This window comes from Tetrao urogallus (genome assembly GCF_951394365.1).
Source record: "Tetrao urogallus genome assembly, chromosome: 2".
Lineage (NCBI taxonomy): Eukaryota > Metazoa > Chordata > Aves > Galliformes > Phasianidae > Tetrao > Tetrao urogallus.
The window spans coordinates 6,583,006-6,598,641 of NC_136814.1; the positions used below are offsets into that span (position 1 = coordinate 6,583,006).

The 15,636-nt window shown below is 41.5% G+C and overlaps 1 protein-coding gene across 1 annotated transcript; it reads right to left on the reverse strand.

Moving 5' to 3' along the window:
* Nucleotides 1–6,648: 6,648 nt before the first annotated feature.
* ETAA1 (ETAA1 activator of ATR kinase) lies at nucleotides 6,649–15,380 on the reverse strand (the record flags this gene model as incomplete). The annotated part of the gene is made up of 6 exons (XM_079532617.1): nucleotides 6,649–6,770; nucleotides 8,720–10,788; nucleotides 11,124–11,242; nucleotides 12,758–12,834; nucleotides 13,428–13,565; nucleotides 15,152–15,380. 6 exons carry the CDS (start codon nucleotides 15,378–15,380, stop codon nucleotides 6,649–6,651), a joined length of 2,754 nt encoding a protein of 917 aa, XP_079388743.1.
* Between the last annotated feature and the right edge of the window lie 256 nt (nucleotides 15,381–15,636).

Sequence of the window (15,636 nt, forward strand, 5' to 3'; positions counted from 1 at the left end):
AAACAGCAGCTGCATGTAGACAACACCTGAAGTGCTGTCACAGAGCATGAGATTTCAATGCCGTTTCTGGGCTTGGTATGGAAACTGTCCTTTAGAAAACTGTTTCTAAGTAACATAAAGGAGAAAAAGTAGGTCCAAGTCAAAGAAAAAATATTTCCTTAGCAGTTTCTGGTTGTAACAGTGCTGAATTACAGTGTAACTTCCCAAGAGTGTCCTCACAGGTTATTTATACTGTAACACATAAAATCATTCCATTAGTGAGGTGGCTATTTTTGTAATCAGTTTTGAAGAATGTGCTCCATCATCGGAAATGTTTTGATTTAAGTGCATATTGAGGAGCAGTCTAAAAGTTACACTCTGAATTACTCCTTAAAATAAGTCACCTGGTACATTCATGCAATGTAGGTTGCATGTTGGTTCTGCGTAATTAAATTCTTGTCTAAAGTTGTCATTAAGTTGCAGTAAATATCGAAGCCAGCATCATTTTAGAATTAGATTTACTTCTTCATTTTATCTGATGAATATTCAGCAATGGAAAATTAATTAAAACGTGCATGCATACGTATAAGAGGGCTGGGCTGGTGGTTTCAGCTGATGGAGGAGCCAGACTGACAACAGCCTCTGCCAGCCTGGAGATAGCTGGGGGAAGTGCAGAGAAAGGCACAAGGTACTGCACAAGGCTTGTTGGGGGATGGAAACCTCAGGCCCTCTCCCTCCTTCTCCTGTTCCTAGGTAAAAGATAACACCAGATTTCTTTTCTAACTAGTGAACCCCTAGACTTCCTATGAATAAAGAAAATTGGGCAAATTTGGAGGCTGGCAATAATCTTTATTTCTACGTGCTGAAGCCATCATGAGTGCAACGCTACCATTGAATGAAAGGAATAGGGAAATCTCACTAGCAGACTAGGAGATGGAAGTCCTTTAGAGAATATAAAAAACAATGATGGTTTTTAGATCCTTGATGGAACAGAGAGAGTTGGTGGAAAAGGAAGTCTCAAAAAATCCCTTTATCTCCAGAAAAGCTCAGGTGTGCATTCCTTCTTACCAGTCACTTGGGTATCCATGCTGCATTCTCATGCTATAAATGACTCAGCTGAAGAATCTTCAGTTGCAACATTCATCTTTTCGAATCTTAATTAGTTTGTAAGAAATCAGGCTTGATTACTTTCAGTGCTCACAAAAGCAATTGTGATTTTTCTGGAACGTGGACAGGCAAATTGCTGTGATGACATACATATCCAATGCGTCTTCCAAGAATCTCTCTCTCCTTGCATGACTGTTTGAGTCTCTCCATCTCCCAAATGTATGCTTGTTTGACATTTTTATAACTAACAGGTGTTTTATGTAGCTTTGTTAGAGCCTCAGACTTTCTCAAGAAAGTGAAAAAAGGGTTTGTCATTACCTGGTCTGCTCTGATTGACATTATCTTAAACCATCTCCAAATTTCTTTCCACTCACCTCCATAACTCTTTCTGCAGGCTGTCCTCCAACTTTTCTTCATATCTGTGTGGTTATCTGTTAGAAAACTGTTACTTAGATAGACTTTTTAATGAGTTATATTATCAGGATTTGACACTCTAATGCAGTTTACTCAAACTTTCTTGATCTCTATAAATTTTTGTCAGTGATGTGGAGCCTTTCATAAATTTCACATGCATAGATTGTTGTACAGCATATATGATCGTGCTGTTCTCATTCACCCTGCATGCCTCCTTCAAAGGCAGGCCAGATATCCCCCTCAACATCTACAGATTACAGATTGCACGGCCTTACCACATCAAATGCCATATCCTTAAATGTCAGGAGTGGATGACTTATGCCATAGAAAATATCTGAATTTAAGAACTAAACTAAACCAGAAGTGAATGTAAATTTGAAACCTAGGAGATAGCTCCAATCTCCTGTATAGGGGCAAGAAGTCTGATGTGGAAGCCTTAACAGGACAAGATTCCTAACAGTTGTATTATAAATGCAACCTTTTTCCATCAGAAACTTCAAAAAATGTGCGTAAACAATTTCTGATAAACGCAGTGCTGTTTTAGTAGATTTATGTGCTAAAGACAAGAACTACTTACAATAATGAAATGCAATGGGCTCAATTCTCTGCTTGCCTGAGTCACTCCATTACCTCCAGAGCTGGAAGGAAATTGCAGCAGGAGGAGAATCAGGCCCTTAATGGTCTGCAGGCTGCCATGCTGCCGTTACACGCAGACAATAGTCAAAGAAATTTATATTTAGTTCCACGAGAACAGTACATTAGGTATTCCTAAGTGTTTTATGAGGCAGGACTTTTCTGACTATTCTGACAAAAACAAGCATGCATAGGAACCGGAGCTTTGAGCAAATATTGCAGTTATGATTTACAGCACAATTGCCGGAGTCCTCCTGGCTTCATCCTTGATGGCTACTTACTCAGGCTGTCATTTTTAGCTCCACAGATTCTATCTGCTATGGCCTCTTCTACAAACACTGGATTCACTGGAGTGTGGTACAAACAATGCAGCTCTCAAACAATGAAGCATTTGTGTTCATTTTCTTCTATTTTATCTTTGGAATTCTACTATTTAGGTCACTATCTGTTGCTTCCAGCTATTCTTCCCTGACAAATTGTAGCTCTTTTTAGGCTTAAAAAAAGATATAATCAATGAATTCATCTATGTTATTCCTCTGGGTATAAAGGTCTAGATGTAATAAGTGGTACACATAGTATAAGATTACATTGCCATTCCTGAAGTGCAGCCCCAAGATTAATTGTGCTTTGTAGACCAAAACTTTGAGAGCTGCTGGATGCTTGCCTCTTTGAAAATCTGACATAAATAACACAATAAAAAAAAGTCACCAAATTTCTCAAATGCTTTAAACAGGGTCCATTCACCAGCATGAACTGAAAGGTTGTGTATGAATAGATGTATTTTCTAAAATATACAATTTTAGATATAGGTAAGAATAATGATGAATAGGTTCTTTACTCCACTGTACCTGTCTATGTAAAATGAAAAATCAGCACAGGGTTTAGCTGAAAAAGATAATCCTTGGATTTTAGTGAGAAACATCCCTCACAGCAAGATTATTTCAAAGCCCATGAAATAAAAGTTATACTCAGGTATGGGGACATACAGGATTTCCATTTCCATTTAAACTGAAGCCTACTGATTGCTCATGCAAAAATTACTGTGCTCTGAATGAAATGAAGATGAGTCCTTAAGCAAACAGTCATAAATTAATTTATAATGAAACATGACAGTCATAATTTAATTTGGGTTGTATTTAAGATTGTTGTTACTATTCGTAAAGGTCCTTTTTGCCTGGAGGAAGATGTGGCTTCATAGCGGAATGCCAGCTATTGAAATACCAAACTTTTTACACGTACATGTGTATTAATTAATTACAATCATGTAGATACTTTCCTAATGAAGAACTGTTGTTTCCTGCAAGCAGTGAGACAAGAGCTTGCATGACTGAGGCTGGCACACACAGTATTGATGGGTTGCCAAGAAGGGTGCCGAGCAAAATGTGCAGAATCTGTTGGGTTGTGGGGCTGCTTCTCCCCTTCCTTCCTCAGGGTGAGCAGAAGGGGTGGACCAGGGCAGCAAGCAGGAAGGATGCAGGTTCTGTGCTTCTCATCTGGTCCACGTAGATTTCCAGTTGCCCGTGTACATCACAGCAGCTGTCTGGGCCCAGCACCACAGCCCTGCAGTTTCTGCTCAGCTGATGGCTGGTTTTGTCAGCACAGAACTGAAAGGCACTTTGGGCACCTGAAGTCTGAGCTGCCCTCTCTGTGTCTGGCCTGTGCCCATTGGGGTAGCTGTACCCCTACGATGCTGTTTGTTCAATGTGGGATTAGGCTAGGTTAAACTCTTGCCTGCCCACTGCCATGTCTTAGGATCATGGAATATCCCACGTTGGAAGGATCACTGAGTCCAACCCCTGGCTCCATGCAGCACCACCCAAACCCAATGTTGCTGCCCTCCGCTCCCTGCGAAGAGCTGCAGCCACCATGGTACCTCCCCTCAGCTCCTCTGCTCTGCACTGAGCAAACCCAGGGCCCTGTTGATATTCTTTGTAGTTATTCCTATGCCAAAATGAGTCTTGCTTTTGCCTTCACTGACTCCACCAATGAAACTGTAATAGCTTTTCACTTTGACCAGAGATTCCAATAAAAGTGGTATAGAAAGGTTCTAATTTTAAACCAAGAAACAATTTCTCTGTTTCTAATAGCACGAAGTCACAAAAAGACTCTTTAGTTTGTTAATTGGAAGATGATACAGTAGGGCATTTTGGGATAGTAAGGGTGTGACCAGAAGAATCTTATTTAGTCTTGACATCAGTTAAGAAACCACGATCCCAAAAAACTTGTGATTTCTATTTGGAAAACAGTGTTTAACAAAGGCCAAATTAAAGGCCTTGAATTGGAGATCTATGCTAAAAAATAGGTATTTATGAAAAGAAGTCAAAGTCCGACTGTAATGATTATGTTAATTGGGGAGAGCAGTAGATGCACTAGCTGTAAACTGTCAAAAAGATGTTTCACGCTTACTAGCAAATACCCTTCAATCATGGTTATGCAGCACATAGGAAGTGACCAGGTAAGCAAGTGACAGTAATTCATCAAAAGGTTGATTGCATCTTCCTCCAATTGCAAAGGGCTCTTTGCATATCCCTTCTAAGAACAGAATTCCCCTCATTGTGCACTAAGGTCTTTTCTGCAGCTCCAAGGACAAGTGGGATGGTCAGATCAGTAACAGGATGAGCAAGTGCTGGGTCAGATCAGCATCATTTCAGGACAGCCCCAGCGCCTTACTATTGCCTGTGCCTGAGATCCCTTCATCATCAAACTCTTACTGGGATAAATACAACGTTTGCAACCATGACTTAGTTGGGTTTCATGTGTCTGTCATATGGACCTGCAAATCTAAACTGTTAGAACACTGCCAGCAGAGGTTCCACAGCACGCTATTTTATGTTATCTGATCTGTTAAGTGTGTCATTGTGGTGAAGTTTTCTGAAAGGCTGAAACCATTTTTTCTGGGTTAACTTTTTCAGATCAGGAAGCCGATCCAACTCATCATTTGTTGCAACAGCTGGAGCTGGCAGGACAGGGAACTGCAGCCAGAAACTGCAAGTAATGCTCATTTGGCACCAATATGATCTTTGGTGGACTTCAGGATTTGATTTTATAATGCACTAATGAGCACCAACGATGGTGGTTAATACAAAAGCACCTTCGGTAGTTTGAAAAACAACATAGCAGAGCATTTATTCCAGGACCCAACTGCAGATGGTCATGCTTAGAACCATCTAAGCATCCTATGGAAAGGATTTTTAGTTTAAACTGACCACGGGAAGTGGTTTGCTACCACTACAGGTAGAAAAGTGAGGCGTGGAGTAACTGAATAAAACACAAAATAAAACTGTAAGGTAAAGTCAATAGAGAATTGCCATTGCGCCTGCTTTTGCCAATTTCTCCAGTATTTTTCAGAACACACTAGAGAAATATTAAAAAAAAAAAAAGTTTAATAACAATTTACAAATATACAATACTTACATTTTCAAAAGTTACAAAAATGGTACATTTAACAGAAACCAAAAGCTTCATCTGACCTTTGGTACATTTCAAAGTTAGTTATTTACAAAGAAAAATCACAGTCACTTTTCATAGTGTCACATGTTTACATGTAAGCATCCCTCAGTTAAAAAACATCTCACAGCTTACCCACAGGCACTTTTTGCAGTTTGAGCTCTGCACCCATCTATCACATTGAGAATTCTATCAGCCCCCGTTAAGCTGACATGACATTGCATTATTATGTTTTAACAGACTTCAGTTTGAAGAATATGTATAACCATCACGCTGAACTGATTCGCAGTTGGTGACATTTCACCTGGTGCATTTTGTATTGCTTATGGTTTGGTACAATGACATAGGCTTCCCTTTCTAATTAGCTTGTAACACACGTTAAGAAACAAAAATGGACTAGCTTTATTAGGTAGGACAATTCCATCTCTTCGTAGAGGAAATTAAAAACAAAAGCGTTCTTCCCTTGCTGTTATTTCACCTCATGAAATTTATATATTAAACCCTTTCTTCACCATGCACAATTTTTGCCTAAAGGTAACAAACAGATCAAGGCTTCCAAAACCTATTCATTTCTATGACTTTTCCATTAGAGGACGTTTTTTAGTTCGCACTTATTTTAACTCAAACTTTAGAAATTTCCCTTGAGAGCAAACACAAGTATTGCATTGTCTGCGTGTGCTTGAGTGTCATCCTTTAGCTTAAAATATTTCCAGTGAAAGAAATGCAGCCAAAATACATACAGCCCATTTTTGAAGCCTCTTAATTATTAGCATACACCATTTTTTTCATGTGGTCATGATTTTTAGAGCATGTAACTTCAGTGCCTAACAGAATGGGAACTCAAAAAGCCTGGAAATTCATTGTTTTGAGGACAGTGTGGGACTACACGTTTCCCATAGGTATGTTTTAATTAAGACTAAATGCCACCAGGATATCAGTAACGGCTCAGGATCGGGATCTTTTTTTAAATCAAGAAATAAGAAAAGCTTGCTGTCAGCAACTGTGGGCGCAGTTTAAAATGTCTTCCATCATTACAACTTTGCCCTGCCAAGAGCTTAGAAACTCCAGTCAAACTGAAGCATCTTTTAAGAATGCCTGCATTCTGGATTTCCTTCGTGCAAGAGCTTCTTGTTTTTTTCTTTCAATTTCTTCTTGAGAACATTTTCTGTGTTTCTGTTCCACCATAGACACTGTAAATAAAAAGCATACATTTAGGACCCTACAAGGTTTTTTTTGTTTGTTTTGTTTTTTCCAATATTTATTTCAACTCATCTGTTTTCAGTGTGTGAAGATACATAGCAAGAGCACACTATTGTGACATGCCAGGCACCCAAGCCCATCTATCCTGTCCCCAGGGCAGAAGGGGGATAAGATGCATGACCTTTGCAGTGCTGCTGATTACTACCTCGCAATGAAGGTATGGGGGGATGGGGGGGTGCAGACATTTGCTTCAAGGAAATTTTAGTTGGCTGCCCTTCAAGTGAACCTTGTGACACGAGGAGTCAACACAGGAGACGGCAGTGGGTTAAGAAAATTAAGGCTATTGGAATGAAAAGGGCTCTACAATTTAGTGAGTTAGAGAGATGGGCATTGAGATGGTATAGACACAGGGTCAGATATAGTACAGGTGTCACACAAATAAAACCAGAAAGGTTGAAAAAAGGTCAGAAGGAGCAATAAAAATTGTCAAAGGAGACAAGAACATGATAGCTAAACGTAATATTTTATATGTTGTGTTACAGAACTATAAATTCCTGTACAATAAAATCCTGACCTCATTGGAACCAACAGGAAGGCTCCCATCATTCTTCAGGTCAAGAATTTTACCATTTTTATGCACCCATTTTCAATTAATGTATTCATAATAAGTAGTTTTCCAGACTGGATAAACACAACAAAGGCTCAATTTGATTCTTAAGAAAAGATGATTTACAGATGTCCATTACATATTAGTTTTTGCAAAGACTGCTTAATACCCAGCCTTCCATTGCAGCAAGGTCTTTTCACAAACAGCTTAAGATAGAGGAAAGTTCTGTTGTTTCTCTGGAAATAAAATCTAAGCTAAGAGAGCACTTTCTATTTCATAAATACATTCTCTAAAGCATTCTGCAGAATGACGATTTAACTCCCCCCCCTCCCATCCAAAATCGTTTATTTCCATTTGTCTACTTCTTTGCTGGGTACAGAAAAGATAAAATAGTGATTCTTTACATAATGCTGGCTGATGGTTTCCAGGAATTACTTTTTGTTTTTATAACAGCACTTCCTAGCAATTGAGGTTGATATAGTACACTTCAAAAGGCCCATTTTATCAAAATTAGTACTAATAAATACTCTACCAAGCAATTAGGTCAAGAGGAAGTGAGGACTGACTGAAACTTGGCTTGTTCCACATTTCTCTAGCGAATAACAGTGCTTAGAATATTGCAGACCACTTCAAAATGGTCTGGTCTAGTGACCATCTGGGAGGGTAAATAAAAGGAAGCGTTAGTGTTTGGGCTGATTACACAAGGAATATTTCACTGGCAATTCTGGTCACAGAGCAAATAACAATACACGCCTCGGTTTCAGAATGATTCGAAGTTCCAATTTCCAGGCATACAATAAAAAGAAATTGGCATTCTGTATCATTTGCTGCCTTTTCCCTGCCCCACCATAAACTGGGGTTTTAAAATCATGGCTGAGATAAATAATTTTTAATGTTTTTTTTTTTTTTCTCCCAGTACATACTGCTAATTCAAGCACTGACTTGCACTACAGCACTCACTGCGTACCAAAATGCTTTGAAGTAACTCAGAGCACAGTATGCTGAGTGCTGCCATCAGAGTATACCTGATTCTAGTGGTTCTGAGTGTCTATGGACTATGAAGATTTCTGAGAAGCGGAACAAAAATAGGAAAGAAAAGTCCTTAACTACAGGAATTCAAGAAATGCGTCAAGACAGTTTTAAGTTTGGAGAAAACAACTTCTAAATTCTCATTAGTACATTTACTATTGCCTAAACTGAATGGATAAATATTGAAATCTATTTTAAGTTGAAACGCAGTATAAACTTATCCTGTAACTTCCTGTGCACAATGAGGAAAAAAATAACAACAGAAAAGCAGTTCAGCAGTGATTCAATATCTAAGGCACGCACCTGATGTAGGCAATGCAGAAGACTCTGAAAGGTGCCTCTTGAAAGGTGGTTTTGTATTTTCAGGCTTGCTGTGCGAGGTCACATTCACCTGATTCTTACTTCCTTCCAAACCCTGAAGAGCAATTCCAATGCCAGAATGACTCCCTGGATTTTCAGGCCCTACATGAAGAGCTCTCTGAGAACTGTCAGTCTTTCGAAACTTAAACTTTGAAGGCAGAAGTGACATGCTGTTACCGGAACTGTTATTTGGCATCTTTCCTGTATTATACAAAAGATGTTGGCTCTCTAACGATTTGCTACAAAAAATGTTTATTGCATTAGCTGGGCTTGCTTCAGAACTAGCTTCTTTTCCCGGCACAGAGTTTGACCTGTGCCATTTTCCTGAAGCACTCCTTCTAGTATCTTCAGAAGCAGCTTGATGATAGTTTTTTGACAGTGTGTATTTACTCTTCGCTGAAGTACCAGAAGTCGCTGTTAGAGGATTCAGTACGTTTTTACAGTTTGCTACGTGCCCTGTTGCAGTCAGCCCATGTGTAACCCTTAAGTTCCTAGAGTTGTCTAGTGAATGACCATCCTGCTGTGCGTTTCTTTGTTGTGCTGAGGGGTGATCAGATAGTCCTGGTTTAGATGCTGCAAAGCCACTGTCAGCATTTGATCTGGATTGAATATTGGCTCCTTGTATTGTTTTAGTTCTTTCGCTTCCTTGTTTAACATCCTGGTTCTGAGTCTGCTTTTCTACGTCATCGCATACCTGATACAATAATTCATCGTCCTCGCAGTTTGCATCCCAAAGACTATCAGATTCACAAAACATGTCTAAAACCTCATCAGAGAATTTTGGTTCATTCCAGTCATCAAATGACAGAGGACGTTTCTTTGGTATTTCAGCTGGATTTAAGTGACCTGTATTGACATTGGGTTTTGTATTGGTAGAAACACTGGTTGATTCACAGAAAACAATGTGTGTGTCATTCCCTGGTTTTTCAGTCTGAGGTCTACGAGAATGAGACCTTGAAGGACAAAGAGGAACAAGGTTACCTTTAGGCTCAACAGTTCCATTTCCATTCTTTGCTTGAGACTGCATTGAAACAGGAATACAGTTAAAATCGTTGTTGGGGGCACTTCTCCAAGCAGAATCCATGCTTGCCATCTTTGAGTTTTCCATCTTATTATAAGGCTTTTGTAAAGAAAGAGATTTTGCAACATTTTGTGCATTTTTACTAGGATGCTTCAAAGGTGAAAACTGGAAACTGTTAGATTTGTGTACGCTCTCCAAACAAATTACTGAAGTAGAATTACTTCTTTCCTTTGTTCTGCTGGCATCACTGGAACCCTGCACAGATGGATTTATAGGAATTGGTGGAGCTTCTTCAATGTTTATCAACTCGGGATTTTGGGTTATTTGCATCACAAAAGAGTCATCTGCCAAAAAGTCTGTATCCCAGTCATCAAAATCATCATTAACTACTCCAGCAGGCTTACTGGAGACCACCAATTCTGTCTTCAAAGAAGAATTTTTTTTTGTCAGCATGTGAGTATCAGTTTTCTGAAAAGCCTGTTTCACACTTCCTGGTGCACGTAGGGTATCTTTTCGACACGCACCTGATCTGCCATTTTGCACGTTTTTAATTTGCTCAGGAAGGTGGTCAATCTCCAAGATACTTTTGTTTTCACAGAAACTGTTATTTAGAGAAATACCTGAGAGCCCTTGGCTTAACTGTCCACTACACTTCTGGGTAGAACAATCAAAAAGAGCATGAAGGGCTATTTCAGCCTCAAGGTCTATAGACTTTTGACTGCTAGACTGACAAGGCTCTACTGTAGGGATGCCAGTGCTTTCTCCAACTGGTTTCAGAGACAGAGCAGTACCTGTTGCAGAAACCTCATCAAGGAGCGATTTCAGGTTCTTGATTTTTGATTCATCTTTGTGATCATTTAAAGACTCGGTCTGGATAAAGCCATGACTAAGCTTCTCTTGTTCATGAACAGCATCTAGCTCTACCAGATTTTTATCAAATTCCTTGGCCAACTTCATGAGCTCCTCTTCAGGACTTTTTATTTTTAGATCTCTAGATTAATAAAACACAAAAGTAAAATAAAATAGAGAAGAGAATCAGACCTATTGAGAAAGTTTTGCTAAGTTCAGCTAAGCTACCCTATATGCTGTTTATTCACTAGTTTAACAGCTACTGAGAGTATGACTGAATCCTGCTGCTCTCAATGCATGCAATCCTTTAGATAACTCCCAGTGATAACCACCCAATTAACAAGATAGCAACTGCAAAGTTAAAATCTTTCTGTATGCTAATACACAACTACATGGCTCACTATGCATACTGAAACACCACATAGCCTTTTTACATGAAAACCCAGCTACAATGGGCAAGGCAAAACTCTGACTTACCTTGTACAACATAACTTTGTCCTGGCTCGCACTTTTACTACTCCAGGTGTGCAGGGAATAGCATCCTCACCAATCCACGTCCCCAGAAGGGAGCCTTCATTACAGGCTGCTTTTTCATCCTGGATGATTAGATTTATAATGCTTAGCAATTTGATTTCAGATAAGGATTTGACTAGACACACACCTTGCATTAGTTAACGTTACTAAATCAATTAAATTGGATCAAATCTATTGAAAGCCAAGGATGGGAGCTAAACCAATACAAGCTAAGCAAGATTACTCCAACACTGTCAACTGATAGTTGTATCGGTTTAATTGTATCAATTTAATGCTGGAACTTCAATTAAAATAATTGAATTTTAGTTTGGTGATTAAATCTAATACTATATTTGCTTCCCAGTCAGGTTTACGAATAATCAGCAATATTCACATTACAAGCTGTGATTTAGTTTATTTACTTTAGTACACAAGTAAGAAGCTACTTGAGATACCCTTATCTTTATCCACTTACAGCAGCATTAACAGATCGGAGAATTTGAAACAGATCATATTTTGTATGGAAAAAAAATCTGACTTCTTCCATTACAACTCTTAGAAAGGAGCCTTTAAACAGAAATCAAGGATGTTTAGAAATGGAATGAGCTCTTTTTACAGCTTCAACATTCAGGCTGGGATCTGAATTCCTAAATCTAAGAGATACACTACTGCAGCAGTACAGCGAGTACAGGGCCAGAGCCAAATACTGAATGTGAGGAGTGACTGCATGTTAGCCAACAAAGGTAATTTGAACTTCACTGACTATCAGGGTAGTTTTCAGTATGTTTCATTTTTCAAGAAAAAAAGAACGCAAGCAATATATATTAGCAAACCCAGTATGATATTATTTATAGTCATTATAGAAGTGTAGTCATTTAAAAGGAAATGACATCCCTTATCAATGATTTTCTAATTCTCCTTTCTCACAAATATTCAAAATAGCAAATACATTTAAATGGCTCTGTCAAATAAGTAGGCATTTCTGGCAAGCCACATTCTACAGACTGTACTAGGAATGACAAGTTCTCTTCTTCCATCTAGTACAATACAAACAATAGACTCCTGTTAAAAGACGATCTCCTTTTCATTTTGCGGGCTGTGGATGTCAGTTTGACAGCCAGAAAGAGACGTCAGGAGCGTGGACCTTGGGGTAAAAAACGCAAATTATTTAGAATAATGGTGCAGCTTTACTGCGTTTATATCATTGAGCAGCCTCTCTTAGATGTCTGAGTCAGATGTTGCCAAGTAAATCCAGTATGTGAAGAAACTATACCTTTTAATGCACAAGTGATTAAGGATATGTAAACCACAATAAATCTTCTAAGATCAGGGTCAGTAAGCTGAGTTCTGCAAGTAGAACTTCCTAAATGCAGCTGCAACTAGTCCACTTTCTTCATACATCTTGTTTTTTTAAGAGTCAAATGTTGAGCTTATGATTATAATTCAAGCCAGTTTTATAAACATGTTTCTAGTTATCTGCACACTTGCTTCTTGCCATGTATGTTAGACTACTGTAACTAAAAGGGAGCCTTCAGTAAAAGCACTGTTCTGTTTCAGTACTGCATATACAGAGCATTGTTTTAGAAAGTAACAATTACCTGAGGAGCAATCCTATTAACAATTTCTGAAATTTCTACTGCACATCTACTGGTAAGCTGTTTGGTTTTTCCTTTGCCTAAGAAAATAATAATAATAAAAAAAAAAAAACTTAAAAAGTGGCAAAACTTTACAATTTATAAAGTTCATTATAGCTCAAATTACACTTGATGAAGTCCGAAGTTCATATAGCACTATACTGAGGAATCTGGGGGATTTTAATAAAAGTAAAATCAAACCAATCACCTCTGGACTCACCAGGTGCTGTCACGATACAAGAAGGGGCATTTTTCCAATAAATTTGGACTTTTATCACAGAATCATTTGACTCGGAAGGGATCTTTAAAGGCCATCTAATCCAACTCCCCTCCAATGAATAGGGAAACCTACAGGACTATCAGGTGCTCAGAGTTCCATTCAGCCTTAGCTTGAATGTCTCCAGGGATGGGGCATCCATGACATCTCTGAGCAACGTGTGTCAGTGCCTCACCACCCTTACTGTAAAAACCTTCTTCCTTATGTCCAATCTAAATCTCCCATCTGTTAGTTTGAAACTATTTCCCCTTGTTCTGTCACAAGAGACCCTGCTGAAGAGTCTTTTCCCTTCTTCTAATACATTGCAATTGCATTCCCTTGACAGGCACCCTGAAGTCTGAATTTTGTTAATATTACCTATTCCACGTGCAATTGGTGAATGAGGATCCCAAAAGATTTCTTGCTGTATATCAGTGTCATTAACTGGTGAGCTGAAGGTGGGTATTCTGGATTTCCTACTCAGTGATCTCTTTGGAGTTTTATGTAAACATGGCTCTGTGTAAACAGAAAGGTGATCCTTATTAAACAATAACAAACACGAAGGTGAAGAAACTCAGAATCTAACAGACCCAGGGCGAGGCACAATGGAGATGCTTTCATAGAATCACGGAATCACTAAGGTTGGAAAACACCCACAGGATCATCCAGTCCAACCATCCACCCATCATCAATAGCTCTCACTAAGCCATGTCCCTCAACACAAAATCCAAACATTCCTTGAACACCTTCAGGATTGGTGAATCCACCATCTCCCTGGGCAGCCCATTCCAGTGCTTGACCACTCTTTCAGAAAAGCAGTATTTCCTAATGTCCAGCCTAAATCTCCCCTGGTGCAGCTTGAAGCCATTCCCTCTGGTCCTATCACTATTTACACGAGAGAAGAGGCCGACCCCCAGCTCACTACAACCTCACTTCAGGAAGTTATAGAGAGCAATAAGGTCTCCCCTGAGCCTTCTCTTCTCCAGACTGAAGAATCCCAGCTCCTTCAGCTGCTCCTCATAAGGCCTGTGTTCCAGACCCCTCACCAGCTTTGTTGCCCTTCTTTGAACATGCCCCAGGGCCTCAATGTCTTCCTTGCAGTGAGGGGCCCAAAACTGGACACAGTACTCGAGGTGTGGCCTCACCAGAGCTGAGTACAGGGAGACAATCACTTCCCTGTTCCTGCTGGCAATGCTGTTTCTGATACAAGTCAGAATGCCACTGGCCTTCTTGACCACCTGGGCACACTGCTGGCTCATGTTCAGCCAAGCATCAATCAATACCCCAGGTCCATTTCCCCTACAGTCTTCCAGCCGTTCTGCCCCAAGCCTGTATGTAGCGTTGCCTGGGATTGTTGTGGACAAAGTGCAGGACCTGGCATTTGTTGAACCTCATCCCATTGGCCTAGCTATCCAGCCTGTCCAGATCCCTCTGTAAGGCCTCGCTACCCCCAGGCAGATCGACACTTCCAGTCAACTTGGTGTCATCTGCAACCTTACTGAGGGTGCACTTAAGGAAGAATCAAACAAAGCTCACAGTCATCGAAGTTCTTTACTTACAGGATGGGTTCTTTCCACTGCAGTTAATGCAGGACAAGATGGTGATGTCACATAGAGATGACAGGATGCTGACAGCTGGATGCCCAGCATCTAACACTAAATATGAGGACTGCCTATCTTCTTACCCGAAGGAGTACTGTGTGTTAATGAAATGCTATGTAGAGCTATGTTTTGTGTCCTGCCTCACTCTGCGTCTCACACAGTAAAAGATCGTACAACACTGGTCTGGGTCAAAACACCCACAGGCCCCTGAAAGGCTCTGGGTCACAACTCCCTGCAGGGGCACCATCCACACGTCTCTGTGCCTCTCCAGGTGGGGCTGATAACAACAAGGGCACAGCTGCGCACAACAAGCTCCCAGCTGCCTCAGCCTGCCCTTCAGACGGAACCGCCTGCACAACTTCTAGAAGACGCCATCCCTACGCCAGATGCACCCTGCGAGCTGCTCTATGTCGCGGCTCCTCTCCTCCCAGGCCCTACCCTCCGCGGGGAGCTGCTCGCCGCGCAGACGGGCGGGCAGAGCCGAGGCCGCTCCCGCCGTACCTGCCGCGCCGCGCACCGCCGCCTCCCGCGACGGCGACGGCCGGGGCGCCTCCCTGACGGGCAGGCCGCGGCCCGCGCCGCCCTCCTCGCCTCCGGCGGCCGCCGCCGCCTCTTCCTCCGCGGGACGCTCCGCCGGCCGCCGTCGCCGGCCGAGCCCGTCCTCGCCGCCGCTCCGCCCCCGCAGGGCGGTGAGCCTGGGGCAGGGCTCCCTCCGCCGGCTACCAGGCATGGCGAGCGTTACGGCGGCGCGGCATCCACCGAGCCGCCACCGGCGCCGCCATTTTGCCGGGCAGCCCGCCGGGACAACGCCGATTGGTCGCCGCCGCACCGCGCCGGGCCACCATTGGTCCTGCGGCGCGAGGGCGGACCGACGGACGCGGCAGAGAACTTTGCAACGTGCTCGCGCCGCGCGCGCGGCCGCCCCGCAGCCCGTGTGGGCGGGAAGCCGCGCCCTCGCGTTCAGCTCGGTCCCGCGCCCACTCTCG